Source organism: Zosterops lateralis, assembly GCF_965231275.1.
Source record: "Zosterops lateralis genome assembly, chromosome: 15".
Taxonomy (NCBI): Eukaryota; Metazoa; Chordata; class Aves; order Passeriformes; family Zosteropidae; genus Zosterops; species Zosterops lateralis.
Genome location: NC_139775.1, coordinates 14,845,313 through 14,872,140, shown reverse-complemented (window position 1 = coordinate 14,872,140; position 26,828 = coordinate 14,845,313). Strand labels below are relative to the sequence as shown.

The following is a 26,828-nucleotide window of genomic DNA, read 5'->3' as shown; positions in this document are numbered from 1 at the left end:
GATCCTTTTCCATGTTTATTGCTGATTTTTTTTATTCTTTATATATATATATATATATATATCTTTTTTAATGGACGTTGGCAAACTTCCAAAAGCCAGGCAGGTCATTGGCCGACCAAAACGCTGGAATCTCAGTTGGATGCAAATCTGTTGGTTATTTCTTGTGGGGTTTTTTAAGAGATTTCATTAAAAGGAACAAGAACTTGAATCCAGGTGGTTGTTCTAAGGGAACCACGGTCCCAGTGGGAAAGGGGAGGTGGGAACCAGCCCCTTCCAGCCCCTGGGGCAGTTGTTTCCCAGGAAAACCCAGAGGGTGTGTCAGATCCCGGCAAGTGGCTGTTTACTGGGAAGAAGACCCAACCCTGGCCAGGCAGGAGGTGGAAGGAGGAGGAAACAACTCTAAACACAGGGAAGGATGGGGCTCCAGGTGCTCATCCTGGCCAGCTCCCTGTGGCAACCCCTGGAGCAGGCCGTGCTCTTTGGGGACCGTGGCTGCCCTGGCTGAGGGAGTGATGGACATGACAGTGAGGCCACTGCCCAGGAGCCATTCCAACCCCCTGGGCAGGTCTTGGAGCCAGAGAAGGGAGCCAGGGAGCTGCAGTGCCCACCCAGCTCCTCGGGAAGGGGCCATGGGGACGTGCCCTCGCCCAGTGCCAGCCCCAAGGCGGGGAGGGAACAGCCAGAGAGCGAGTAAGGCGTGGTGCCAGCCCGGGGAGAGCCGGCCGTGCTGCCAGGGCGCTGCCCCCAGCCCCTCAGTAATCCTCCACCCAGCCGTTCTCCGAGATGAAGGCGTCTATCACCTCCTTCATGGCCAGGTTGGGGATCAGCTGGTCCTGGGTCAGGGGACTCCGCGTCACCGGGTCGAAATGACCCACGCGCTGCAGGGGAGGAGGAGTGGGGGAACCGGTTACTCCACGTGCCCAGGGCTCAGCCTCGAGGCCAGCGCCACCAGTCAGGGTGGCATTTCCCCCATGGAATAGGGACAGCCCCTCGGAGGTGCCTCCCAGCAGGATGAGGGCAGGTCAGGGTGCAAGACCCCTGCCAAGAGCCGCCTCCGCTTTGGGCAGGGCCTGGCAGCACCTGCCTGGGCAGGTAACTGGGACCAAGCCCAAGGAGCCTCTGGAGCCCTGAGTTAAGCAAAAAGATGATTTCCCACCCAGGCAAGGTGCTGGGAAAGCCCCCTGGCCCTGGCCTGGCAGTACCTGGAGATGCTCCTCAATGTCCTTCCTGTCGTAGGTGATCCCGCTGGGCGTGATGCAGGGCTCTCTCATCAGCTCAAAACTGATCTTCCCACACAGGTAGTCAGGGATGTCTCTCTTCTGGCTCGAGAGAAGCGCAGCTGGGTCAGGGAAGTGGGCTGGGAGGTGGTACTGGCTCAGAGGGGGGAGCAGGGTACACAGCAGGTTTACAGGAGCACAGGCTGGGCCACACTCACCTTCCTCTTCTCATCCACTTGGGAGAAGAGCTCGTCCATATCTGCCAGGTATTTGTCCTGAAAGAGAAGCCCCTGAGGACAAGGGGTTCCTGGTGTGCAGAGACTACAGGCCCCTAGGGAGCGTCCCAAAGCCTCCCACCCATGGGTGCTGTGGCAGGTCCTCAGTGGCCTCTCTGCCTGGCTGAACCTGGCAGGATCGAGCTTAAAAATAACCTTCCTTTGTGGGCCTATTTTTACCTGGGATTAATCCCCAGCACCCAGACCCACATGTGGCCAAGAGCTACTTGTGTTCCCTCAGGGAACAACAGGCACAGCAGGCACAGGCACTGCTGCCAGGCTGGGACAAGAGGTGCCAGAGCAGGGGAAGCTGCCATGGGGCTCAAGCTATAGAATGAAGGCTACCATGCTGTGTCCCAAGGTCTCCCAGCTTCCACCTGCACAGCTGCAGCCCTGCAGCAGAGCATGAGGATGGGGATGAGGATGGGGATGAGGAAGCCCCCAGCCCCAGCACTCACGTGTTTGGCCTCGATGCTGGCCAGCTGAACACGGCTCCGGCTCTCGTCCATGTTTTCCTCCTGCTGAGTCTTTCGGCACTCTGCCAGCTCCCTAGGACAGAGTGGGACATCAGGAGGACGGGGGAACACTGCCTCTCCCTCCCCTGCTGCAGGGCTCTGCAGAGGCACCTCACACAGAGCTGTGACACTGAAAAAAACCCCCTTTCCAGGTGCCCCCGTTACCTCTCCTTCTCGGCCACGATCAGCTTGGTGAGGTGGGAGTGCAGCTCGTTCTCCTGGTTGATCCGCTTCTCCTCGATGCTGTTCCAGCGTTTCTTCTTGGCGATGCGCAGCGCGCTGGGGATGTCGTCCCCAAAATTCAGCCGCTGCTCCTTGGCCAGGTTATAGGCTGAGGAGACAAAAGACCACTCAGACCCAGTGGTAACAAAATCCTTGGTCCTTTCCTAGCAGCCATGAGCAGGGCACAGTGGTGGCAGCATCATGCCCGCTCACCTCTCTGCAGGTTGGCGATGGCCTCGTCGTAGTTTTCCATCTCCATCTGGCACTGGCCCAGGAAGAAGTGAGCCTTCACCGACTGCCCGTCCAGCTCCAGCGCCCGCTTGCAGTCGGCCAGGGCCTTGTCGTGCTGCTGCATCTTCAGGTAGCACAGGGCTCTGTTGGTGTAGTACACGGCCACCAAGGGGTTCCGGTTCTGCGGGGACAGCCCCATGTTGGTGGTGGCAGTGGTGATGGCGCCAGGACGTGCTGGCAGCCGGGTGACAGCAGGGTGAGTCGCTGTCACCCTGGGCAGGGAGAGCCAGCAGTGCCAGCCGGGGCGTGCACCCCTGTGGGGAGGTGCTGCCATGGATTGGGGACAGTCCCCATAGGGCAGCTGGTGTCCCTGCCCCCAGAGGGGACTGTCCCCCCGTGGCACCCTGACTGTCCCAGGGTGGGTCTGCCCTGCCCAGCACAGCCTGGGGACAGTGCACGGTTATGGGGAAACACACTCAGGGTGGGAGCAGTGTAGGGGAAGGGTAGAGGGCAGCCCAGCTTGGAGGTGGGTGGGGGAGAGGATGGGCTGAGGGTGTCCAAGCCCAGAGAGGGGACAGGGCCAGGCCTGGGGTTGGTAGTCCAGGCCCAGGAGGGGGGGAATCAGGCCCAGAGCTGTGTCCAGCCCCACCCAGGAGGAGCCAGGCCCAGTGAGGGAACAGTGTCCAGATTAAAAGGGTCCCATCTAAGGGGTATCTTGGCCAGGCCCCGAGGAAGAGCAGTGCCCAGCCCAAGGAGGTGATACCCAGGGCTCCAGGGCTGTCCAGGCTGGGGAAGGCCCATCCTGCAGGAGTCAGGGCCAGCTGTGTGGCAGGGGTGTCCCATCCCTGGAGATCCCATCCCAGAGCTGGCCAGGCCATGTCCGGGAGGGTGTCCAGGCCCAGGAGGAGGTTGGTGTGTCCCCTCCCAAGGGCCGGGGGCGCCGCCAGGACTCACGATGGCGCGGCCGTAGCAGGCGGCGGCCTCGGGGTACTTGCGGCCGCCGAAGAGCCGGTTCCCCTGCTCCTTGTGCTCCTGCGCGCTGTGGCTCTTCTCGGGGCTGCCTCCGCCCGCGCCCCCCGCGCCCGGCCCCGCCGAGCCGGGCCCCGCCGCGCCGCCCTCTCGCTCCTCCTTGCCCTTCATGGCGCGGCCCGGGCCGGCCCTGGGGCCGCGGCTCCGCTGCTCGGGCGGCCCCGCGGCTCCGGCTCCGCCGCTCCGGCCGCGCACTGCGACAGCGCCGCTTCCGGGGCGGGGCCTGTGTGAGGGGCGGGACCTGATCTGAGGGGCGGGGACTGATGTGGGGGCGTGGCCTGTTGGGAGGGGGCGTGGCCTCAAGGGAGGGATGGACTGCCGAGAGGGGCGGGGCTAATAAATAAAAGGCGGTGATTTTGGGGGGCGTGGCCTGTATGTTGGGGGCGTGGCTAAGGATGGATTATGTTGGGGGCGTGGTCAGCGCCAAGTGGGCGTGATCTGGAGTGTGGGCGTGGCTTGGGTGTGTTTATGGGGTTGAATGGGGGATGATGGATGGAGAATTGGGGTGGGGCTAATTGGGGTGGGGCTAATTGGGGTTAGTGTTAATGGGGTTGGGGTTTGAGGCGAGGAGGGCGTACATAAAGGTGCGGAAGGTGGATGGAGGGAATAGGGGTGTGAAGGGGTTTTTGGGTGTGAGAGTCCAGGGAGGACAGGATGTGGAGCTGATGGGGGTGTGAAGGGGCTGGGGTGGGTTTCAATAGAGGGTTGGGGCTGTGATTAGGGGGAGGTTGGGCTTCCCGGGGCCGGCTGGGGCAGGGGGTGGTCTCAGTGCCCACCCCCCCTCACCCCTGCGCCCCCCGCTTTGCTGCCAGCCCCGCGGGGCTCAGCCGGGCGCCGCTTCACTTATCCCGGAGTTTTCTGCTCCAGTAAATCCCGACCCCGGCTGTGCCCGCCCCGGGCCAGCCAGCCCCGGCACCCGCACTGCCTCCCACCATGACCCCCTCCCCCCATAGAGACACGAGCCCCCACAGTGTGCAAAATATTTATTTATACTCCAAAAAGGTCTGGGGAGGGGGGGATCAGAGCGGGGACCCCCCCTGCGCCCCCATGCCGAGGCCAGGCCCTGTCCCAGGGTGGGGGGCTGGCAGCAAAGCGGGGGGCGCGGGGAGGGGGGGCTGTGCCACCGAGGGCACCGCCAAAATGAGTTGTGCCGGTCTCAGCTGATTCCTGCCGGGCTCTCACCACATCCTTCTTTTTATTTATTTATTTTATTATTATTATTATTATTCCTCTTTTCTTTTATTTATATTTATTTTGGCATAGAAAAATAAATCGCTCCTCTTTTGGCACCAGTCCTTGGTGTGAAAGTGCAGGTCCTGGGGGGGCAACGAAGAGACCCCCACCCACCCTGGAAAAAGGGGGGTCCAGGAGCCAGTGGAGGGGGGTCCCCCTCATTGGGCACATTCCGAGCCCTGTGGGCACCCCGGGGGAGTTGGCGGTGCCGGGGCAGGGCTGAAGGGGAGGGGGCTATAGCGGGGTTTGGGGGGGGTCGGTAGGGGACATTCGGGGGGCGGCGCGTTCTGTAGCACCAAGAGGGCAGGCGGCCAGGGAGGGGAGGGTGGCCTGTCCCCATGTCACGCCGGGGACCCCCCCCAGCCCCTCCACCTTGGAGGGCTTGGAAAACAAACCAACCGCAGGGTCAGGGGGGGCTACGGCGGGGGGGGGATCTGTGCCCCCAGCAGGTCGTAGGCGAAGATGTTCCAGAAGACGGCGAAGAGCAGGAAGGTGCCGTAGGACAGCAGCAGCACCCACCAGCCGCACTGGTCCTGCAGGCTCTCCTCGTAGCTGCGCAGGATGGTCAGCCCCATGCTGATGCCCACGATGGCTCCGGCCAGGTGAGCCATGAAGCTGGGCTGGGGACCAGAGGCCGGCAGAGGTGGGGAAAAGCGGAGCCATACGGCGCGACCGACCTCGGAGCTCACTGCGGGACAGAGGGAGGTGCTGAGCCCACCATGGGGACCCGCACGGCCCGAGAGAGGGGCTGGGGGGGCCGGTACTCACTGCACACCAGAGCCAGCACCATCCGCAGCAGCTTGTAGGGACAGCGCATCCCGGCCCAGTTCTGTGGGGAGGAGAGGGATGGAGGGATGGATGGATGGATGGATGGAGGGATGGATGGATGGATGGATGATAGATGGATGGATGATGGATGGATGGATGGATGGAGGGAAAGGATGGAGGGATGGATGGATGGATGGATGGATGGATGGATGGATGGATGGATGGATGGATGGATGGATGGATGGAGGGATGGAGGGAAAGGATGGAGGGATGGATGGATGGATGGATGGATGGATGGATGGATGGATGGATGGATGGATGGATGGATGATGGATGGATGGATGATGGATGGATGGATGGATGATGGATGGATGATGGATGGATGGATGGATGGATGGATGATGGATGGATGGATGGATGGATGGATGGAGGGATGATGGGCTGGCACCAGCGATGCTCCAGCACCAAGGCAGGGGTTGCTTCCAGAGTCCCTGGAGTGCCCCACAGAGCTCCCTCAAGTTCCTGCACCTCCCCAGCCACACCCACCCCACGATGCCACCCGAGGTGGTCCCCCTGTGATGGTGCCACCCCTAATGCCACCCCACAGCATCCTGCCCACCCCACAAGTGCCATCCCACAGCATCTCCCCACCAATGTCACACACTGCCCACCCCACAGTGCCACCCACCCCCTGGCATCCCCCACTGATGTCCCACCACTTTGCCCAACGTGCAGACAGCTCCCGCCCCTGTTGTCACCCCATGGCATCCCCCACAGTGCTGAGCACCCTACAAAGCCACCCACCCCCCGTCCTCCCCTCCGTGTCCCCTTGTCCCCTGGCTGACCATGACGACGTTGGCGAGGTGAGCAGAGCAGAGGGCGTAGACCCCCCCCGAGCCCCCAACCAGGGGGGCCCTCATGTCCGTGATGGAGACGGTGAGGGAGCCTGGGGGCACAGACAGGGCTCACCATGAGGTCTCACCCCATAACATTAATTAATTACTGTCTGCATTAATTAATTACAGCCTGCATTGCCCCCCAGCCCTCAGCCAAGTGATGGTGGCACTGTAGGGTGGCAGAACCCAGCAAAGCCCATCACCTCCTCGTGCCCTCCCTGGGCTGGTGACAGGGACAGATGGAAGGGTGGGGACAGCCAGGGGAGCACCCACCTGCCAGGACCCCGGCCAGGTAGAGGAAGCTGATGCGCAGGATGCCGTGCACCATCTCCAGGGGCACCCCGATCATCAGCTGCAGGAGGGCGTTGAACCCCAACTGCTCCAGCCTGCAGGGGACAGGAGGGGACAGGCAGGGGGGTGGTCTCAGCCTGCACAGCCCCCAGGTTGTCCCCAATGTCCCCCACCCCAGCAGGACCTACCCCACGTGCATGAACATGTAGGTGAGGAAGCGCCAGGCGCGTGCGCGGTGCCCGGGGTGATAGACCAGGGGACTCTTCATGTACTCGGGGTGGTAGGTCTGCAGCACCCACTTGTTCAGCCGGGCTCCGTAGCACAGGAACACGATGATCTGTGACAAAACCTGTGGCTGTCACCCCTCTGAGCCCCACATCTGAGCCCCACAAGGGTGCCAGGGTGTCACAGCTGTGGGCACCCATCCCCACTGGGTATGAGTCCCACATGTGGGCACAAGGACATCACAAACAGGGTCCTCCATCCCTTCACCCCAGATGTTAGTCCCCCCTAAGGGCAGCAGGACATCATCACTGGGGTCACCCATCCCGTCTGTCCTGGGTCTCAGCCCCACCATGGACACCAGGACATCACAAGGGGGGCACCCAACCCTTCGCCCCATATCTGACCCCTCTGTGGGCACCAGGACATCACCTAACCCTTCACACCATATCTGAGCCCCTCTGTGGGCACCAGAACATCACTACTGGGGTCACCCAGTCTGAGTCACCCATGTGGGCACAAATATGTCACATCCAGGGTCACACATCCCTTCATATCACCTCTGAGCCCCGCTGTGTTCACCAGGAGCTCACAACCAGGCCCACCCACCCCACCCAGGTCTGATCCCTGCTGAGATCTCCAGGGACCATCCTTGCCATACCTGGGTGAGGGTGACGGCTGCCATGAAGACGGGGGGCGGGCAGGTGCGGTGCTGGTAGAAATACCAGCGCCGGTCCATCTCGCAGGGCAGGATCTCATAGGCCACGTAGCGGACGAAGCGTTTGTAGATGCCCAGGCCGGTCTCGTCCAGCAGGACGTCGCGGGGCAGCGCCCGCTGCCCGTTGGCGATGGCGCGTTTGAAGCTGCTGGAGCGTTTGCTGCTGATCTGCGGAGAGAGGCCGTGCCCACGGGGGCCGCGGGGACAGCTCGGGACGAGCGGTCTGAGGCCACCCCATGCCCGGCCACCCCTCCATGCCACAGCCCGGACGAGCCCCCATCCCACCCCAGGTGAGTCCCTGGGGACTGCAGGTGTGTGCCCCCCTCCCCAGGGGCACAGGGAGGTGCCCGGTGCCCACCCCGGGCTGGCACCCACCCCGTCCCTGCGGCCGCCCGGCACTGACCAGGTCTACCAGCTCCTGATAGCAGACCTGCCCCTCGTCGTTGCCCTGTGCCAGGGCCACCAACATGTCGAGCTTGGCGGGGTCCAGGGGCAGCTCATGGCTGTGCACCAGGCTGGCGAACGTCTCCACCCCGATGAAGCCGGTGTTTTCGGGGTCGAGCTGTGGGGACACGGCATGGAGCATCATCAGGGCTCCCTGCTGGGCTGGGGACACCTCCTGGTGCCTCAAGGGACACCCCAGGCCTCAGCCCCCCTGGCTGGTGCCCTGTGCTGTGCCGGTGTCCCCGTCTCCCCGCGGCACAGCCAACAAACACTCTCCTACTCAGTTATTTCTCGCCGCCAGCAGCCTGCCAGCCAGGAAGCCACCAAGCTAAACACACGCGCAGCCCTGGCACCAGCCTCCTCCTCCTCCTCTTCTCCTCCTCTCCTCCTCCCGCCGCCCTTGCCGCCGGGATCCACCCTGAGCCAACCCTGGGGACAGGGGACACCCAGAGCCACGGGGGACTAGACATGGGACCCCTCATGGGGACAGGGGAGCCCAGGATGGCCCAAAATGGGGAAGGGGCACCCACGGCCAGAGCACAGCCCCTGCAATCATCCTGGAGTAGTGTGGGGATTGCTCCTTGTTCCTGCGGGGAGGGAAATGCGGGAGAGGAGCCTCATCCTCGTGGGATGGGCAGGAAAGGGAGTGTTTGGGACATGGGATCGTGTCTCCATCCGCGTGGGCACCCTGTCCCTCCCTGTTCCCCCGGCAGGAAACAGCCACAGCCTCTTTCCCGAGGGGCTTTGGCTGCCCGGAGTGGGGTGCAGGATGGGATGAGGGGTGCAGGGTGGGATGAGGGATACAGGGTGGGATGAGGGGTGCAGGGTGGGATGGAGGGTGCAGGGTGGGATGAGGGGTGCAGGGTGGGATGGGGGTGCAGGGTGGGATGAGGGGTGCAGGGTGGGATGGGGGTGCAGGGTGCAGGGTGGGATGGGGGTGCAGGGTGGGATGGGGGTGCAGGGTGGGATGAGGGGTGCAGGGTGGGATGGAGGGTGCAGGGTGGGATGAGGGGTGCAGGGTGCAGGGTGCAGGGTGGGATGAGGGGTGCAGGGTGCAGGGTACAGGCAGCATTTGCAGCCTCTCAGCCCACGGGAGCAGCCCCAGCCATGGGGGACAGGAGCACCCTGGTGTCCCTTGTCCCCTGCCCCACACCCCTCACCCCACGGGCTCCACGTGTTTGTGCACACGCTGTCCCCACGCTGGCACACGCTGAGCCACCAGCCCCAAGAGCCCTGTCAGCAGCCAGGGAGCCCCTCTCTGCTTTTGGGGGGCATCTCCCCACACCCCAACCTCACCGGCACCATCCGAACCCCCGGGAGGGCCCAATCCCCACCCCCAGCCCTCCCAGCTCGGCTCATTCCCGGGGAAGATGCTGCTCATCTCAGGTCCACATGGAGCCCCTGTGCCCCAGGGTGGGGTGACACTGGGGACAGCCTGGGGGACTCAGCCAAGGTCACACAAACAGCGTGGGGCGAGTGGGGAACAGTTAATTTTCCCGACCCTCCAGAAATTCCTCCCCCTTGCCCAGGGCAGAGCCGCCAGCTGGGCCAGGGCTGGGCGGGGATGGAGGGACGAGGCGATGGAGCTCAGGGGAGGCTGGTGGGGGCCGGGGGAACCCCTGGAGGGCCCATCCCGCCGGGGCAGAGCCCCACTCCGCGCTGATGCTCCCCGGCCTCATCCCGCAATCAGGTCACGGGGGTGGGGGCAGCCCCCCGCCTGACCCGGGGCACCCCCGGGGCTCCATCCGGACCCCTCGGGCAGCTCCCAGCACCCCCGTCCTTGAGGTCGCACCGGGCAGGATCCCACCCGGCGCTGGAGGAGGGAGAGGCCACAAGTGACACGAGCGGCGCGTTCTCGGCGGCTCCGGGAGGATGCGGATCCCCTGGGGAGGCGATGGGGACGCTCCCGGTGTGTGCGAGCATCCCCAGCGCGGTAAGGACGGCCGGTACCCCCCGGGCGGGCTCACCTGCTCCTGGATGAGCTGCAGCAGGGAGCTCCTGTCCATGCACCCGGCGGGCGGAGGGCTCCGCCGCTCCCCCGCGCCCGGGGCCGGCGAGCCGGGCAGGGGAGCGGCGCGGGCGGCGGGGGCGGGGGCGGCGGCGGGGGCGGCTCTCCCCGCCAGCCCCGCGTTGCGGCGGGCCCGGGAGCGGCGAGCGGCGAGCGGCGGCGCCGGGAGCCGCCGATGGCAGCGGGGAGACGGCGGCGGCGGGGGCGGGAGCGGAGCCGAGCGGAGCCGCCCCCGCCGCAGAGCGCGGCGCAGCGCCCCCCCCTCCCCTCCTCTCCCCGCACCCCCCCCGGCCGCTGAGCGGGGAACCGGGACCCGCCCCGCCCCGCCCGCAGCGCCGGGACACGGCACGGGCATGGGCAGGGAGCCGGCGGCCGGTGCTCCCGGCGTGGGGTGGTGCCGGCATCCCGGTATGGGAACTGCATCCCGGTAGGGGAACTGCATCCCGGTATGGGAACATCATCCCGGTATGGGAACATCATCCCGGTACAGGTTACTGGCATCCCGGTATGGGGAACATCATTCCAGTAGGGGAACATCATCCCGGTACAGGTATCTGCATCCCAGTACAGAAAACAGCACCCCAGTAGGGAACTCAGCATGCCAGTACAGGGATCTGCATCCCAGTACAGAAAACAGCATGCCAGTACAGGAACCTGCATCCCAGTATGGGAACCTGCATCCCGGTATGGCCTCAGGCATCCCAGTACAGAAAACAGCATCCTAGTAGAGAACCCAGCATGCCAATACAGGGATCTGTATCCTGGTATGGGAAGCTGCATCCCACTATGGGAACCAGAATCCTGGGACAGGTATCTGCATCCCGGTATGGGAACCTGCATCCCGGTACAGGGATCTGCATCCCAGTATGGGAACATCATCCCGGTATGGGGAACATCATTCCAGGATAGGCATCTGCATCCCAGTACAGAAAACAGCACCGCAGTAGGGAACTCAGCATGCCAGTACAGGTATCTGCATCCCAGTGTGGCTACAGGCATCCCAGTACAGAAAACAGCATTCCAGTAGAGAACCCAGCATGCCAGTACAGGAATCTGCATCCTGGTATGGGAACCTGCATCCCCGTACGGGTTATCGGCATCCCAGTATGGGAACATCATCCCAGTTCAGGTATCTGCATCCCAGTGTGGCTGCAGGCATCCCAGTACAGAAAACAGCATGCCAGTACAGGAACCTGCGTCCCGGTATGGGAACATCATCCCCATACAGGTATCTGCATCCCAGTACAGAACCCAGCATCCCAGTAGAGAACTCAGCATCCCAGTACAGGAATCTGCATCCCAGTATGGGAACCTGCATCCTGGTACAGGTATCTGCATCCCAGTACAGAAAACAGCATCCCAGTATAGAACCCAGCACACCAGTACAGGAATCTGCATCCCAGTGTGGGAAGCTGCATTCCAGCCCAGCTTTGGGCATCCCACTACTGGCACCCACATCCCAGTACAGTAATTACATCCTGGCTTTGATACCTGCTCCCAGTTTGGTGTCTGTATCCCAGTATGGGCACCCACATCCCAGTATGGTACCCACATCCCAGTATGGTACCCACATCCTGGCATGATACCTGCTCCCAGAACAGTTCTGTGCATCCTGGTGTGAGTATCTGCATGGAATATCCATCCTGGAATGGGATCTGGATCCCGGTGTGATCCCTGTGTCCCAGTACAGGGTCTGCATTCTGAATGGGAACTTGTATTCCATTTCCAATCCAGGTATATGTATTCCAGTTCCCACATCCTGGTACGTGGTTTTGCAGCTGCACCCTACTAGAGGAATCTGGATCCTCATACACTACCTGCATCCCAAAATGGACACCAGCATCCCAAAATGGACATCACAGCATCCCAAAATGGACATCAGCATGCCAGGACCTGCTGAACCTGGCACAGGTGACCACAAACATTCCCTCCATCCTGACCCTGCCCCACAGGCCAGCACAGTTTGGGGACCTCATGGGACAGCCTGGCACTGGGTCCCTGGAACTGGCACCTTTATGTGACGTGTCCAGTGTCACCCAGGCCAGGCCAGGCTCCCCTGGATCCCCATGACCCACCCCTGGTACCATCCTCACTCCCCAGAGCCACAGCTCAGCCCCACTGTGGGTGCCCAGGGAGTTTCTGGCTTCCCATTCCCACCAGGCTCCTTCCCTGGGGACTGTGTGTGGCCATGGCTGGGGTCCCATTGACCTGCCCTGGCTGTCCCCTGCCCCATCCCCGTGTGTCCCCCAGCCCAGCAGCCCCAGCCCCGCAGAGCAGAGCTATTAATACACACCAGGGCACGTGGAGCTCCCGTGGGATCCAGCCTGGTTTGGAGTCACCAGGGAGCACCGCGTGTCCCGTCCGCCTCAGTCGCCTCCTCTGCCCGGCACGGCAGCACCAGCTGTGTCCCCCAGCACCCCTGTCCCCTGGCTGGCCCTGTGGGAAGGGTCTCCTCTCCCACCCCACAGCCCAGAGGGATCCCCTCACATGTGGGACCCCATTTGGTGTCAGTGCAGAGACTCTGGAAAATCCTTTTCTCCGGCTGCGCCCACATTCCCCGTGCCCGGCGCCCGTGGCTGAGGCTGCAGAGACAGAAATAGCTGAGGGAGAAGCTGCCATGGGAAAACAGGAGCTGGGAGGGGAGGTGGCACAGCCCTGGGAGCTGCAGGTGCAGGGGAAGGTGTCTGCAGGGAAGTGGGGAGCCCCAAACCCCACACGGGGATGGGCACAGAGATCCATCCACAGTTCCCAGGGCAGCTTTCCATGGATCCTGGGCAGAGAACCAGGGGATCCATCACCTCCTTCCCTGTCTCTCCGCTCTGGCTGGCACTTGTTGCACAAAGATTCATGTCCCTGAGCACCAAGGAGTCGTCCCACCACACCAGGCTCTGCTCCTGCCCTAAATCCCTGTAATCACCATCAAACGAGGCAGGCCAGGCCAGGGTGGCCCTGCTCCCCCTGCAGCCCGGGCAGGGACCAGGGTCCTGCTCCCCAGCGGACACAGGACACGGTGTGCGAGCCCGAGGTGTGTAAAAATTTATTTTGCTGTAGAGAACAAACCTAAAACATGACAGCTCCAGCTGATGTGGAGCAGGGAGACACCAGGCACGGGCCTGGCTGGCAGAGCCACGCACGGTGGGCACGGAGAGGGGACATGGAACACGAAGGAGGCGGCCCTGGCAGTGCCACCAGGGACCAGGGGCCAGCAGTGAGTGGGTGCCCGACTGGCAGAGCAGCTCCAGCAGAGCAGGAATCCCCGGCTGGCCAGTGCTGGGGACAGCAGGATGGGGACACCACCCTGGGGCTGTCCCTGGGAGAGACCCTGGGGCTGCCCAGAGATTTCTCCACCCCCTTGCTGGCTCCAGGCCACGATATAACATTTAAATAGACAAAACACAGAAGAAAAAGCAGCTCTGGGTGCTACCGAGGAGCTGCTCCCACAGCTGCCTGCAAAGAGACTGACCCTGAGCGTGCTGGGGAAGGCCAGGCTGGTGGCACAGCCAGGGGCTGGTCCAGGCTCCCCCTGCGAGGACAGGAACCCCCTGGGAGGACAGGAACCCAGGGATGGGTGCTGGCCTTGCTCTTTGGGACCTACAGACAGGGACACTGTGGGGCTTTGGCCCCAAAGGGTACTGAGCTCAGTCCTGGCAGCTAAAACCAGCTCAGGTGTGGGCAGAGGACAAGGCAGGAAGGAGCTTCCAGTGGTGCCAGGAGATGCAATCAATGCTCAGAGCCTCACTCTCCAGACAGGGCCCCACAGAGGGGACAGCAGGACACAGGGCCTGGGGCACAGTGTGGCACCAGCTCAGTGATGGCACTGGCAGGGAAAGACTGAGCACACAGTGGGCATCTAATGCCCTCCCAGTCCTTACCAGGGCTCCCAGAGCCCTGCAAATACTGGTGGCCATGAAAACTGGTGGCCAGGGGTGGAAAGCAGGGTGGATGGACCTAGGGCCTGGCAGACTGCAGGACCCACAAGATCTTTGTGTAGGAACAACAGAAAGGAGCTCAAGACAAACCCTGGTTGCCACTGTCCCTCCTCAGCCCAGGACAGCAGCCACTGTGTCCCAGCAAGAGGGGCCAGGCCTGACCCCAACCACTGGGGCTGGGGGTGTCAGTGCCTGGCCCTCCCTCCCCTGCTGCCTTTCCCAGCTCTGGCTGAGGGAAACCGGGACAGGAGATGGGGATGTGCCCCAGGGAGCTGCAGCCATGAGCTCATTTGACAGCTCAGCTGCTGCTGGAGCTCCCAGAGGCTCCGGGAGCGTTGCGCCCTCCAGAATTCAGGGCACCAGCACAGCCCTCTGGGGAGGGGATGTGCCCAGTCCAACAGACACTGAAACACTCGTGTTTGAGCTTAAAAACAAGCGTTAAAAAAAAAAAAAAAAACTGAACAGAATAAAAGATGAGGGTGATCCTCCAGCTGCTGGTGAGGCAGAGCCCTCCTGGCAAAAGCTGCCTGCCCTGTGCCAGGGGATGGATCCTGCTGGTGCTGCGAGGTCTGGCTTCACTGGTCCTGCAAATCCAGGCTGGGGGAAAAAGGAGGATTTCCTACCAGGGGCCAGCTTGAGGTGGAGCCCCTCGCTGGGGATGGGGAGCTGGTGTCAGGGGGGGACGGGGTGGAGAGTGGCTCTCATTTGTTCTTGGCCAGCAGCCGGTAGAGGGTGAAGCCCACGAGCGCCGTCACCGCCGCCCCCAGCGCCACCCGCAGCCAGAAGGAGGCCGCTCCCAGCTCCACGGCGTTCAGGTGCCTGCAGGGAAACACAGGAAAAGCTGGTGACTGTTGCTGTCCCGGTGCTCCCACCCCTCACAGCGAGGCTGGGGAGTGAGCTCAGCACTGGGGGGAACAGCCCAGTGAGAATTTGAGAGATTCCCCGTCTCTGCAAGCGGAGCACTCGTCACCCGGCATCACCATCAAGCCAAGGGAGGGCTGTGGGGTGGATGTGGCTGTCCCCCCTCCCCTGCCCTGGAAACAGCTCTCCAACACCTAAATAATTAGACAGGTATCTGCCTTTCTAGGTCAAGCTGCCTTTCCAACTCCCAGTAGATGGAGAGCTGAGATGCCACCACGGGGACAGTGGTGACAGGGACCAAAGGGCAGTGGGGGACAGGGCCTGGTACACATTCCCTTCCCACACATGTGCTGTCCTGCACTAACGTGCTCCTCTCCTCTCTCTCCCTCCATCCATAATTCATTCCTCACTACATCGGGGGAGCACAGCCAATCCCTGGCCCTCCATTACGCTGTTATTTATTTATACCACATACCCTAAGATATATTAAGAATATTTAAATTTTAATACTGCAGAGAGAAGAGAAAAAAAAAAAAAAAAGCGTCAGCTCTCTAAAAATAAAGTTGTTTATTGAAAAGAAGCTGGAGGGAAAACTACTCACTAGTAATCCCATCCTGCTTTCCAACGCTCCCACACGTTCTCCCCGCCAGGGCTCAGCCCCTGGAGCTGTGCTCGCCCTTCCCAGCCCTGGAGCAGAGAAATTCCACTCACAGGGATCCTCCTCCCTTCCCACTGCCCCCCTCACCTCCTGTGACCAGCCTGATGCTGTCCTCCCTGTCCCCAGCCCCTCTGGGGTGCAGTTCATCCCCAAGGGAGGCTGTGTGACAGAGGTCTCGCTTCACTGACCTCTTTTCCAGCCTGATCCATCTCATCGGGAGAAAATAGCTGCCACCCCCCCCGTGGGCCTTGGCAAACTAAGCTGGCTACTCCTCTTCAGCATTTTTTATCTTAGGCTTCAAAAATAAACACTCCTGTGGCAGGATCTATCTGCTAAATCTGCCAGAGACATACACAAAGGCAGGAGAGAACCTCCCCCCTCCGCAATTAGAGGAAGAAGTGGCTTTTCTGTTTCAATTATTTGTATAAGCAGATCACAGAATCACAGAAGCCTGGAATGGTTTGATTGGAAAAGAACCTTAAAGCTCATCTCATTCCACCCCCTCTGCCATGGGTAGGGACACTTTCCACTATCCCAGGCTGCTCCAAGCCCCATCCAGCCTGGCCTTGGACACTTCCAGGGATCCAGGGGCAGCCACAGCTGCTCTGGGCACCCTGTGCCAGGGCCTGCCCACCCTCCCAGGGAACAATTCCTGCCCAATCTCCCATCTAATCCTGTCCTCCTTCAGCTTAAGGCCATCCCCCCTTGCCCTGTCACTGCATGCCCCAGATGACACCAAAACCACTCGATGACACCCAAAGCAGCAGAGAAACCAAAGCAAAAGCAATATGGCAGAGGCAGGGCTGGGACACAGCCCCCTCCCCAGGCTGTGCTCCCAGCAGAGCCCCTCCATGGGGAAGATACTAACGGGAAGGTGGCAGCAGTGGCCAGTTTGGTGAAGACAGCAGTGCTGGGTGGTCCCTGGCTGTGGCAGGAGAAGGGGAAGGGTGGAGGGAGGCAGTGCTTGTAGCAGAACTCAGCTGGGAAGATTCCTGGCTGCTGGCTGGCTTCTGGCAGGTCTGTCTTGGAGGCCACGAAGACACAGGGGATCTGGCTGTCCAGGTAGTGTTGCTGCAGAGACAGAGAAACCCCAGTGAGGGGTTATGGACCAACCCCTGGGAGAGACAGGGCTGCCACAAAGGCTGATGGCCCTCATACCCCTGATGAAGTCAAACAGGACCCCTGCGATTGCCCAGGACCCCAAAAGGGTCCCTGCAGGTACCTTGTAGATGCTGGCACAGTAGCTGAAGGATTTGGGGTCGCTCAGGGTGTAGATGAAGCAGGCGACGTCGCAGGCTGCGTCCGACGGCTGCGCGAACGTGGTGTCAGTGCTGACCTCGTACAGCTGGGACACAGGGGACAGGGCTGTGTCACAGCAGTGTCCCAGGGGCTCAGCTGTGCCCCACACCAGCACATGGACTGTGCCAGCACAGCCACAGCCCAGCCCAACGTGCCAGGACATGGGGACACAGCCCAGCCCTGCTAAGAGCCAGACACGACACAATTCCCTGCTCTCCCAGACTTACAATAAGGTATTTCTCCTGGCCATTGACCTGCACTGTGTTGATGGTGTAGAGGGATGGCTGTCCTGGGTGCTCCCTCTGGGCCTGTCACCAAGGAAAACACCATCTCAGGCAGAGGAGACACAAACAGTGCTGGGTGTTTCACACTGCCCCAAGCCCCCCCGGCCTGACAGCCACCTGAAGGGCAGCCAGGCCCTGCCATGAGATGTGGGGCTGTTCCTAACAGGCAGGGAAAGCCAGCATCACTGTGGTCAGACTGGGGAAAGGCACAGCAGAGGGAGCAGCTCACTGCCTTAGCCAGGATTAAGGACACCAAAGCCACCAGCACGGAGGGGATGTGAAGCACGGGCAAGGAGGGCCTGGACAGAAGCAGGGAGGTGCCACCATGGGACAGAGCCCTCCAGGAGCCCCAGCTGTGCCTCCTGCTGTGCCCTGGGAGCGTGGCCAGGCAGGGAGCAGCCACTCACCGCCAGGCTCCTGCCGAGGAAGGCCTGCAGGAAGGCGGACTTGCCTGCGCCCCGCGCTCCCAGCACCTTGCACAGGAAGACATTCCTTTGGGTCTGCCCTTTCTCCAGGTCAATCCTCTTCTCCCGGGTCACTGGGAGGGTGATGAGAGGGTGGTGAGAGCCAGCAGGGAGCTGAGCTGTGAGAGAAGGGGAGGGCGTGGCTGTACCTGTGAGGGCTTGGGTCTGGGAGTCCTGCTCCGAGAGGATGGGGTAGCCCAAGTAGCCCAGGTACTCCAGGCAGTGCCGTACGTCCAGGTAAGCCACGAGCCTGGAGAGACAGAGCACGCCAGGAGGGTCAGCAAGGGCTGAGGGATGTGACCAAGGGCCAGGGAGAGGGACTGAGCTTACGTCCACTGGCAGAGGAATCCATGCAGGGAAAGCAGGCCTTTATCAGTGGTGCATACCGTGTTGTAGAGCTCGGGGCCCCAGGGCACGCAGGGGAACACGCTGAAGAAGGTCTGCAGCTCTGTGTGTGACAGGGCTCCGTCCTGGTCCTGCCAAAACACAGGGAGTCACCAGGGGACCAGCCCAGAGAGGCCAGAGCAGCCACTTCCTTGCTGTGGAATGTCACAGGGATGCTGTCAATGGCAGGAATTGATCGACCACAGCGAGGCCGGGGCTGGGAGAGCTCACAGAGCCTGTGCCTCAGGGACTGCCAGCACTGCACAACAGCAAACATGCTTTGGGATTGCAGCTGCAACCAGGCAGGACCTGTCCACGCCCACCCCACAGCCCTGAGCTGCTGTTCCTGGCATTCCTGGAGCCAGCTGTCCCCCAGAAGCCTGCATCAGTCCAGCCTGGCCTTCCACAGGCCAACTCAGCACTCAGGCTGCTGTGCCTGAAGGGGAGCTGGGCACCCAGGGATATGCATCCATCCAGTTTTGCCATTCCCCATGGCCACAGAGCTGACATGGACACACAGGGATGTGTGCCCACTCCCTGCTGCCAGTCCTGAGGCACTCCTCATTGTCACAGAGCTGCCATACCCCAGATGCACATCAACATCTAAATAGCCAGTCCGAGCAGGTGCATGCAGATCCAATACATCCCCTTCTCCCACTCTCCAAGAGCCCGAGTTTGGCACAAATGTGTTGCTTTCTCTCCCTCTCTCCAGCCTGGCAGCCCTCCACCAGGCTGGCAGATGCTGATGTTTGGTCCATGGCTGATGGCCAGCAGCTGTGCCTGCTTCCCTGCCCATTTCCCTGCCCACTGCAGCCAGGCACTACAAGGGCCATGCCAGCTTGATGCCAACTCAGACCCAGTCCCTCAAAATCCAAACTGCCCTTTGGTCAAGAGTGGTGACCACAACCCCACATCCCTGACGGGCCATCAGCCTACCTACAGCTCGCTGTGACCACTTCCTGCTCCCAAAGCCTCCAAAAAGGGAATGCTGTGGCAGAGGAAAGCCCTTCCCCAGTGCTCTGTGGGCTCCCTGGTCAGGGGAGCACCTGTGCCCAGGTGTGCAGGCCCAGCAGAGCATTCCCTCCCCTGCAGACCCTGCACTGCTGCCCACCTTGTCATGCTTCTCAAAGAGCCTCTGCAGGAACTGGTATCCCAGGTGGTTGAGCTCTGTGGAGCAGCCAGGAGGAACACGGAACCTGTCAGGAAAATTATGGAATGATTTAGGTTGGAAAACCCCTCTGTGATCGAGTTCAACTGTTCCAACACTATCAAGGCCACCACTGACCCATGTCCCCAAGTGCCACATCTACACGGGTTTAAATCCCTCCAGGGATGGAGACTCCACCACTGCAGCTCTGCCAGTGCCTGAACACCCTTTCAGTCAAGAATTTTTTTCTGCTACCCAACCTAACCTTCCCTTGTATCTTTTGTATCTTATTCTCCAGTGCAGACACCCAAATGAGCCTCCTCAAGCCCTGAACAAAGGGCAGTGTGTGAGCACATCTCACCCAGAGGACACAGCTCCCCATTCCCCCCTGCTCAAGGTCAGCTGTTGTCTCCAGGCCTGGCTATTCCCTGACACAGGCCCATTATTTTGGGGAGAATCCCTGAGGATGCACAGTGGCCTTTCCTTGGCACATCCTTAAGCAGTGCAGGAGATGCTGCTGTGCCCTCGCTCTGCCTCATGCCCAAGGCTTCAGCAGGGCACAGCAGTGCCTTAGGGTGCCATCCACCAGCATGTCCCTGTCACCTCCCTGCAGCCTGCTCTCTGGGAAGAGGAGGAGACATCTCCCAAGCCAAAGCCTTCCATTCCTGCCAGCTCCCCATCTCAGGAGTGGCAGGGAGCAGAGAGGAGACAGCAGCTGCACAATCAGCCGCGAGGGCTGTGCTGACAGCTCACTGCTCCCGACAGAGCCGCTCTGCCTCGCTCAGCCAGGGACAGAGCAGCCTCCAAGAACCCCCTTGCTGATGTCAAGGCAAGTCTGGGATTTCATTCCCCACCTTCCTGTCTGCCTGAATCAGCTGTATTTGTTCCCAACCCCACATGTCAGCTGCTGCCCGAGGGGAAGGCGAGGACTGCAAACCTCACCCTGACCTAAGGGCCCACAGCAGCTCCTGGGGTGCAGGAAGGATCCAGCCAAAGTGCTGGGGATGCTGAGCCATCCCCCACGGGAATGTGACCCCCTGCCCAGCCCTGGACACGCACTGTGGGTGCAGATAATCATCTGTCAGCTCCAGCTCGTCGTCGTAGCCGAAGCGGCGCAGGATGGTCCAGGTGGTCTCGTGCCGGCCCCTCTGGATGAAGAGGGTGTTGAGGAAGAGGAAGCCTGCAGGAGAGATCAGGGAGAGATCAGTCAGTTCAGGCTCAGGGATCCACTGCTCAGCCATGCCCTGTGAAAACAGACTGCTGGGACAGAGATCTAGCAGCCACAGCAGAATTGTTTTAACCACAGGGACTAATGAGGCTTGGAGTGAGAGCCAGGAGGGTCAGGCCAAGGACAGGCCCCTGGGATGGGCTGAGGGAGGTGGGTCCCCCCATCCCCTAGGAAGGAGCAGGGAGGGAGCCCTCGGGCTGTTACCGTTCAAGGTGAGGCCATTGTCCTGCACCCCATCCGTCGTGTTCTTCCACACAACCATCTTCACATCCTCCAGCGCCTGGGGAGCCAGGGGGTTCCCAAAACAAGATTTCTGCCTCCCAAGAGAATGAAGGCCATTGTCAGCAAAGCATTCAGAGAGCACAACCCTGTCTCCCCAGGTTCCCTCTCCCCTGGCAAGGAATGGGGTTTCAAGGAAGGAAAATCCACCCGGCCCATGGATTTCTGCCTTAGGCCTTGACCAAACCCCTGTTCTTCAGCATCCCAGTAATTTGGGACTCTCAGCATCTCCACAGCCTCCTGGTCTTCCCATGGCAGAGCAAATTCAGCCCAGGCTTAGGAAGATGGAACCCCACTTACTCAGAGATGCACCCTGCAGTGCTTTAGCTATGCCACAGATACACCAAACAGGAATGGGATGGCTGTGTCAGGAGAGGGGCAGCTTCCCTGCTGGAAAGGGAATCCCAGGCACTGGGGAACTCCTCAGCTCTGCAGTCACCCTACCTGGAAGTAGTTGAGCTCATCATCACTGAGGATCTGGTTGTTGTCTTGGTCCGAGAGGTTGAAGATCCGGGTCAGAGCTCGAGCACAGGCGGGTTTGAGCTGCAAGGACCAACCACAATGACAATTGCTGGTGACAATCACAGGCACCAGGCACAGCCTGGCCCTTCCTCCTGCAGCCCCACACACACTGGGATCCCTTCCTGCACTTGTAGGCCACTATCACTGTACCACTGGAGGTGGGAATCACTAAGGTTGGAAAACCGTTCCAAAATTTGAGTCCAGCTGCTCCCCCAGCACTGCCAAGGCCACCCTTAGCCCTTGTCCCGAAGTGCCACATCCACAAAGCTTTCAAATCCTTCAGGAGTGGTGACTCCACCACTCCACCTGTGCCAGTGCCTGACCACCTTTACCATGAAGAAATTTTTCCTAATATCCAATCTAAAGTCAGAGAAGACAATCCATGGGGAATTTTCCTTCCAGACCCTTCCCTCCACAACCAACACACAGCCTGGAGCATGAGGACTTCAGGCTCCAACACACCCACGTCCTTGCAGGTGTCTGTCTGCCCAGCTGGCTGTACTGAGCACAAGAGATGGGCACTTTTCCCTTGGCCTGTCTGTGCCAGCCCAAACCCTCCAATTCCATGCCAAAAACTCCAGCCCAGAGCAGTGTGATGGGAAGGAAACTCTTCCAGGAGCTCACCTGTTTCTCCTCTGGGTCGTAGAGCGGGGCAGTGGGATGCAGCACAGCTTTCTGGGCGTAGTAGAAGAGCTCAGAGATGTTCTTGAGGTTCTTGGCAGAGCACTGGGGATTCAGAGGAAGAGACAGCCCTGATGAAAAGGGCAGGAGGAGGAGGATGATACAATCTCCCCGATCCAGACTAGCTGTGCCTCAAAGCCCAGAGCAGCATTTGTCCACCAGGAGGAAAAATCAAAAGGGACAATCTCCTGGGTTTTGCTCTGGCTTTGCTGTGCCCATTCCACAGCCCCAGAACCAACAGGGCCTGTATGGGGCTCCAACTAGAGAGCCACAGAGGGCAGACACAGAAAGCTGCTCCTTGCAAGGGGGAAAGGACAGAAAGCCACAAGGACAGGCTCCCAACCCCCAGACACAGGGATTTGTGCAGAGCAATATCAGGGCAGCTCTCCAGAGGCACACAGGCTCCCTGACTCCCACCAGACCAGCATTCCAACCCCCAGGGAGGCTCTGCACATCCCCTCCAGCTCCCTCACCTCCACACAGGTCTCAATCTCTGAGAACTGGTTCATGATGGGCAGGATGACCTCCATGGAGCTGCCCACCTGCAGGTCGGACTTGTTTCCCACTAAAATAATGGGGATTCTAGGAAAGACACAGAGCACAAGTGAGGCCACCTCTCTCTCGGTCCCAGCACTGTCCCAGCCACTGGTGCTCCCATGGGCAGGTCAGGGAAGCCCCAACTCTCCTCTGCAAGGTCCAGAGCAGCTTTCCTGCCTCCCACAGCCAGGAGCATCCATCTGGAGAAACAGACTGCCTGACCCTGCTTATGCTTTCACCCAGCAACAATATGTTCAGGAGCCTTTAATCCAGCACAGCAGCCTTCTGCCCAAGAGATCCACACACAGACTGAAGCTTCTGTGCTCCCAAATCCCCCTGGCAGCCTCCTCTCCCTGTCTGATCAAAGGGGGAGAAGGATCCCTCCTCAGTGACCCCCTGCCTCAACTGGATCTCTGGTGGAGAAAAGTCTCCATGTGCTTCTGCTCTAAGTGGTCTGGGACAAACCACACTCCTGGAATGGTTTTGGTAGGGAGGGACCTTAAAGTTCATCTCATCCCACTCCTGCCATGGGGCAGGGACACCCCCTTTGGACCAGGGGACCCCATTCAACCTGGCCTGGATCAAACCCCAAAGCTGGTTTGCTCTCAGTACCCCCAGAAGGATGTGAGGGTGGGTGGGTACCCCAGAGCCCCCAGAATCCCCCAATTCTGCACCTACAGATCACACCCCACACAGTACCTGGATCCCTTGTCAAGTCCCCCGTTCACCATGGGGATCCACTTTGTGCGAATCTGGAAGGTGAGGAGAGGGAAAGGGCTGTCAGCACAGCCTGGGGAGGGAGAGGCAGCTCCAAGGCAGGCAGGCAGGCAGGAACAGGGCCCTGCAGCCATCTGCTCCCTGGAATTCCCTCACACCAGCAGGCAGAGCAAACCCAGGGATGCTGGATGCCAGCACCAGGCTGCAACAAGCCTGTTGTCCTGTTGTGAGGGAGCAACCTTGGGCAGGGCTCAGCTTCTGCTTGCGGGAGTCTCCAACCCACAACCCCACAGAGCTGGGGGCCATCGGTACGTGCCCACACCACAGGGCAGCACGGAAACCCCAGTGCTGGGAACCCATTACCTTGTCAATGGTGGCCTCCTTGGTGACATCATACACCACACAGACCACGTTGGCCTGCAAGAGAAGCAGCAGGAGAGGGTGGTGAAGGCACACTGGTGGCAGCAGGGAATGCTGGCTGAGCTGCCAGGGAAACGTGAGCGCGGACACGTACACAGCCCCCGGCTGGGCTGCCCTCAGTGTGAGCCCATGACCCGCTGGGAGCAGCTCCTCTGCCTCAGGAGCTGCTGGGAGAAGTTCCTCTGCCTCAGGAGCTGCTGCCATGCCTGCTGGCCCAGATCCCTCTCCCACATCAGCCCAGTGTCCCGGCCCTCCTCCCCTGCTGACCCCGTGCAGACACTGAGGCTTTATCGGAAGCAGACAGGAGGGATCACTGGTCCTTTCAGGAGAGAGTTTAATGCTAATCCGAGGACACACAAGGGTTTAGGCAGGATTTCCTGGAGCCATTTAAAGCTTCTGTGTACTCCTGCTGTCTGGGCAGAGGGAGCAGGACCCCCGTGCTCACCTGCTCGGCCGTTAGCCCACCGGGGTTGGGAGATTAAATAGCTTTGTTCACGTGAGAGATATGATTTCATTATCCATAATTAAAAGGTCCACATGTCTGCAGAGTCAAGGTTAATCCCAGGGCAAAGAGCAGCTGGGTGCACCCCAGGCAGACAACTTAATTATTCCTCCATGGCTGCTCCGAGGGCTCCCTCACCCCTCCCTGCCCAGTGCTCACGGGGGCTCCAGCTCCCAAATTAACTCTTCTGTGCCACCGCTTCATCAGGCAGCCACAGGGATCTAATGCAGGGAGCAGGGGGTCTTGCCCAAACCCAGCCAACTGCTTTTCCCTCTTGTGAGCCCATGGGGAACATCCTGAGGCTGAGAGCACAACATCTGCTCTGCATCCTCCTCTGCCTCCCGTGGGCAGCGAGCCGCCCCCGCCTTCTGGAGGCTCCCTGGAGGGCCTGGACAAGCCACACACAACAGCTTACAAGACAGAGCAGGATTAAACAAGCCTCTAAACAAACCAGGAGCATTAATCCGTGGATAACCAACTGTGCCTGTGCCTCTCTGGGTGGCTAAAAGGGAGGGGAGGGGAGCAGCCATATGTCCCTTGGGGACAGCAGCCTCCTGTGCCCAGCCCTGCTCACCTTGGCGATCTCCTCCTGCAGCTCCTCCTCTGTCTGCTCTGACTCTGGAAGGGGAATGAAGCCATCAGCACCTGCCCAGGCAGGGGCACCCCTTCCCAATGCCCTCAGAGAAGCCAGGCAGAACAGGGCCCTACCTGAGTAGTCCACTATGTGCGTGGGGACCTTCTCAGGGGTGACGTCGGCTGGGATGGTGATCTCCTCCGCCCTGGGGGGCACCTGCAAAGCCAGCACAGCCCGTCCAGCCACAAGCAGCCAGCAGGACAAGGTGACAAGGGACTTCAGACCCCAACGTGGCCACTGCCAGGGCAGGATGAGCTCTTGGTCCCCCGGGCTGCAGCTCCCTACACTCCACCCCTCGCACAGGCAGTGCCCTCGAGGTGGAGTTTCCACCTGCCTCCCTCACTTGAAGCTCTTGATCCCACTCAAGATAAAGCCTGGGCACTCCCTGTGCTCCTGTGGGAGCAGTGCTGAGCTGATTGTCTGGGCTGGGAGCAGGGAAGGGCTGCAGGGCTGGTCCCCTCGAGCCCCTGATCTGATGCTGCCCAGCACAACATCATGGAAGGCACCAGCTGCTCGTGGGCAGCAGGAAAAAAGATCTGAGGAAGAGGGAAAAGGTGGCTGGACAGACTGATCCCATTTCCCTACCCAAACTGTGCTGGGACAGCAGGCTCTCAAGGGACACAGCTGCTCACAGCTGGCCTGGCTCAGAGGACCAAACCCATCTCCAGAGGGTGCAGAGGGCAGGGAATGGGGCCTGGCCTTCCCAAGGGCTCTGTGGTGGTGCCAGCCCTGCTGTGCTGAGGCCCCCAAAAACAACAACTGTGGCCCTGGGAGGGACCAACACCCTCCTCAGAGCAGAGAGAGCTGCAAGTCAGGATCGGCTCCCAAGTCGGAATCAGAGCATAAACTGTGGAAAACACCTCAGCTCGAGCTCCGTGTGATCTCAGCTGAACCAGCCCCGTGGCTGTCACTGTCACAGTCCCGGGGGCTGTGAACAACCCCCAGACACCCCCATCTCCATGGGGACACTGCGGACAGAGCTGTCCCACCCAGCTCGGGGCCCGGGGTGGGGCTGTGCTCATCCCCTCCCCACTCACCTCTTCAGGAAACTCCTCTCCCACCAGAGCCATGATCAGGGACGTCTTCCCCACCTGGGCTAGGAAATGAAGGGAGGACGTTGACATTGGCACCGGTACGGCAGCGCTTGAGGGGGCCAGCGGCGGGTGGGAGCGGTGACCCCACGGACCGGCTGGTGACAGTGACACCCCCAGGCCACAGGCGGGCCGGTCCTACCACTGATTGGGGGGTGGGGGGGCACCTGGAGGACCCCGCCCGCTTTCACCCCTCTCCCGCAGGAGAATCATCTCCTCCAGGCTCCCCGTGCCTCCCTCCCCATTCCCGAGCTGGAGGAGCCTCCCCCGGCCCCGCGCCCCTCACCCTCCCCGAGCAGGAGGATCCGCACGTCCCGCTTCATGGCGGCACCGCCGCCTCCCCGCCCGCACTTCCGGCCTCACCAGCGAGAGGCGGCGCAGAGCGGCGCGGGGCGGGGCGGCGCCCCCTAGCGGGCGCACCACACCGAGACCTCCAAACGTTGGGCTTTCGATGGTTTATTAACGAAAAAAAAACAACCCATTTAACGGCAATAAACGGCGAATGGGGCCGCGAAACACGTTCCGGGGCCGCACGCGGGCCAGCCGCCGCCGCAGCCGTGAGGGCGGAGGTTTGGGCCTGTTTTGGGGCCTGTCCCCGCTGGAGAAGCGTCGCTGGTTCAGGGCCAGGCCCAGCTCAGGCTCCCGTCAGTTCCCACACGAACACGGCGCTGTGCGAGGCCGAGAGGAGGCGGCGGCCGGAGGGCGAGAAGCGGCACAAGTGCACGGTGTCGTCGTGGCCGGTGTAGTCCTGCGGGGCCCCGGCGGGGCAGGGCTGCAGCCGCAGCAGCCGGGCTGGGGAGGGGAGCGGCTCAGGGCTGGGCCGGAGGCTCCGACTGTCCCTGTCACCCTCCAGAGCCGTTCCCTGGGGCTTTCCTGGGCCGCCACCACCCTTCCCTGGCACTCACAGGCTTTATTCATTTCTAGTCCCTGCCAGAACCACCATTGGTGGTCACCCCCCACCCCCTTTCCATGCCCTGTTCTAACCAGAAGTGCCATTCCCCATCACCCCCAGCCGCTCTCCATGTCTTTTCCCAGCCAGAAGCCCCCTTCCCAGTCACTCCCCAGACCCTCTCCCTGTATTTTCCTAGGCAGAAGCCCCATTCCCCATCACCCCCAGACCCT

At 61.1% G+C, this 26,828-nt stretch overlaps 4 protein-coding genes across 6 annotated transcripts in view; all 4 read right to left on the bottom strand.

Annotated features, from left to right (window-relative positions):
- Positions 1-5: 5 nt before the first annotated feature.
- On the bottom strand, positions 6-3,697 carry STUB1 (STIP1 homology and U-box containing protein 1). Its single transcript, XM_083872416.1, has 7 exons — positions 3,415-3,697; positions 2,443-2,641; positions 2,173-2,338; positions 1,951-2,041; positions 1,436-1,492; positions 1,203-1,319; positions 6-878 (listed from the first exon to the last, which is right to left on the bottom strand). Exons 1-7 carry the CDS (start codon positions 3,598-3,600, stop codon positions 753-755), a joined length of 942 nt encoding a protein of 313 aa, XP_083728542.1. The 5' UTR covers positions 3,601-3,697; the 3' UTR covers positions 6-752.
- A 1,441-nt stretch (positions 3,698-5,138) lies between these two features.
- RHBDL1 (rhomboid like 1) lies at positions 5,139-10,067 on the bottom strand (the record flags this gene model as incomplete). 2 transcript variants are annotated; one of them, XM_083872344.1, is made up of 8 exons in its annotated part: positions 5,139-5,410; positions 5,491-5,551; positions 6,336-6,436; positions 6,660-6,772; positions 6,866-7,014; positions 7,561-7,785; positions 8,021-8,179; positions 10,029-10,067. In XM_083872344.1, 8 exons carry the CDS (start codon positions 10,065-10,067, stop codon positions 5,139-5,141), a joined length of 1,119 nt encoding a protein of 372 aa, XP_083728470.1. The 2 variants fall into 2 exon arrangements, with proteins under 2 accessions (XP_083728470.1, XP_083728471.1); XM_083872345.1 differs by lacking the exon at positions 7,561-7,785.
- Positions 10,068-13,108: 3,041 nt separating this feature from the next.
- Positions 13,109-26,064, bottom strand: RHOT2 (ras homolog family member T2). 2 transcript variants are annotated; one of them, XM_083872343.1, is made up of 19 exons: positions 25,993-26,064; positions 25,653-25,706; positions 24,690-24,771; positions 24,556-24,599; positions 23,423-23,476; positions 23,042-23,094; positions 22,279-22,387; positions 21,749-21,850; positions 21,047-21,145; positions 20,528-20,636; positions 20,155-20,275; positions 19,060-19,144; positions 17,895-18,040; positions 17,714-17,814; positions 17,508-17,638; positions 17,044-17,124; positions 16,740-16,862; positions 16,386-16,588; positions 13,109-14,817 (listed from the first exon to the last, which is right to left on the bottom strand). In XM_083872343.1, exons 2-19 carry the CDS (start codon positions 25,683-25,685, stop codon positions 14,700-14,702), a joined length of 1,794 nt encoding a protein of 597 aa, XP_083728469.1. In that variant the 5' UTR covers positions 25,686-25,706; positions 25,993-26,064; the 3' UTR covers positions 13,109-14,699. The 2 variants fall into 2 exon arrangements, with proteins under 2 accessions (XP_083728469.1, XP_083728468.1); XM_083872342.1 differs by having other exon boundaries at positions 25,653-25,711; positions 25,993-26,058.
- A 276-nt stretch (positions 26,065-26,340) lies between these two features.
- The window catches only part of WDR90 (WD repeat domain 90), a gene marked incomplete at both ends in the record, with an annotated part of 30,156 nt that continues 29,668 nt past the window's right edge, over positions 26,341-26,828 (bottom strand). Inside the window, one exon of the mRNA XM_083872516.1 lies at positions 26,341-26,498. Within this exon, the coding sequence (XP_083728642.1) occupies positions 26,341-26,498 (158 nt within the window). The remainder of the gene's footprint in view (positions 26,499-26,828) is intronic.

Excerpts from the sequence above, each read along its gene's own strand:
- STUB1 (XM_083872416.1), bottom strand. The coding sequence starts at position 3,600 with ATGAAGGGCAAGGAGGAGCGAGAGGGCGGCGCGGCGGGGCCCGGCTCG. Across the intron at positions 1,493-1,950 it reads CCAGCATCGAGGCCAAACAC|GACAAATACCTGGCAGATAT; the intron begins GTGAGTGCTGGG and ends CTTCTCTTTCAG. Across the intron at positions 1,320-1,435 it reads AAGTGGATGAGAAGAGGAAG|AAGAGAGACATCCCTGACTA; the intron begins GTGAGTGTGGCC and ends CTCTCGAGCCAG.
- RHOT2 (XM_083872342.1), bottom strand. The coding sequence starts at position 26,029 with ATGAAGCGGGACGTGCGGATCCTCCTGCTCGGGGAGG. Across the intron at positions 21,146-21,748 it reads ACGACCCAGAGGAGAAACAG|CTCAAACCCGCCTGTGCTCG; the intron begins GTGAGCTCCTGG and ends TGGTCCTTGCAG. Across the intron at positions 16,863-17,043 it reads GCCAGGAGAAATACCTTATT|CTGTACGAGGTCAGCACTGA; the intron begins GTAAGTCTGGGA and ends CCTGTGTCCCAG.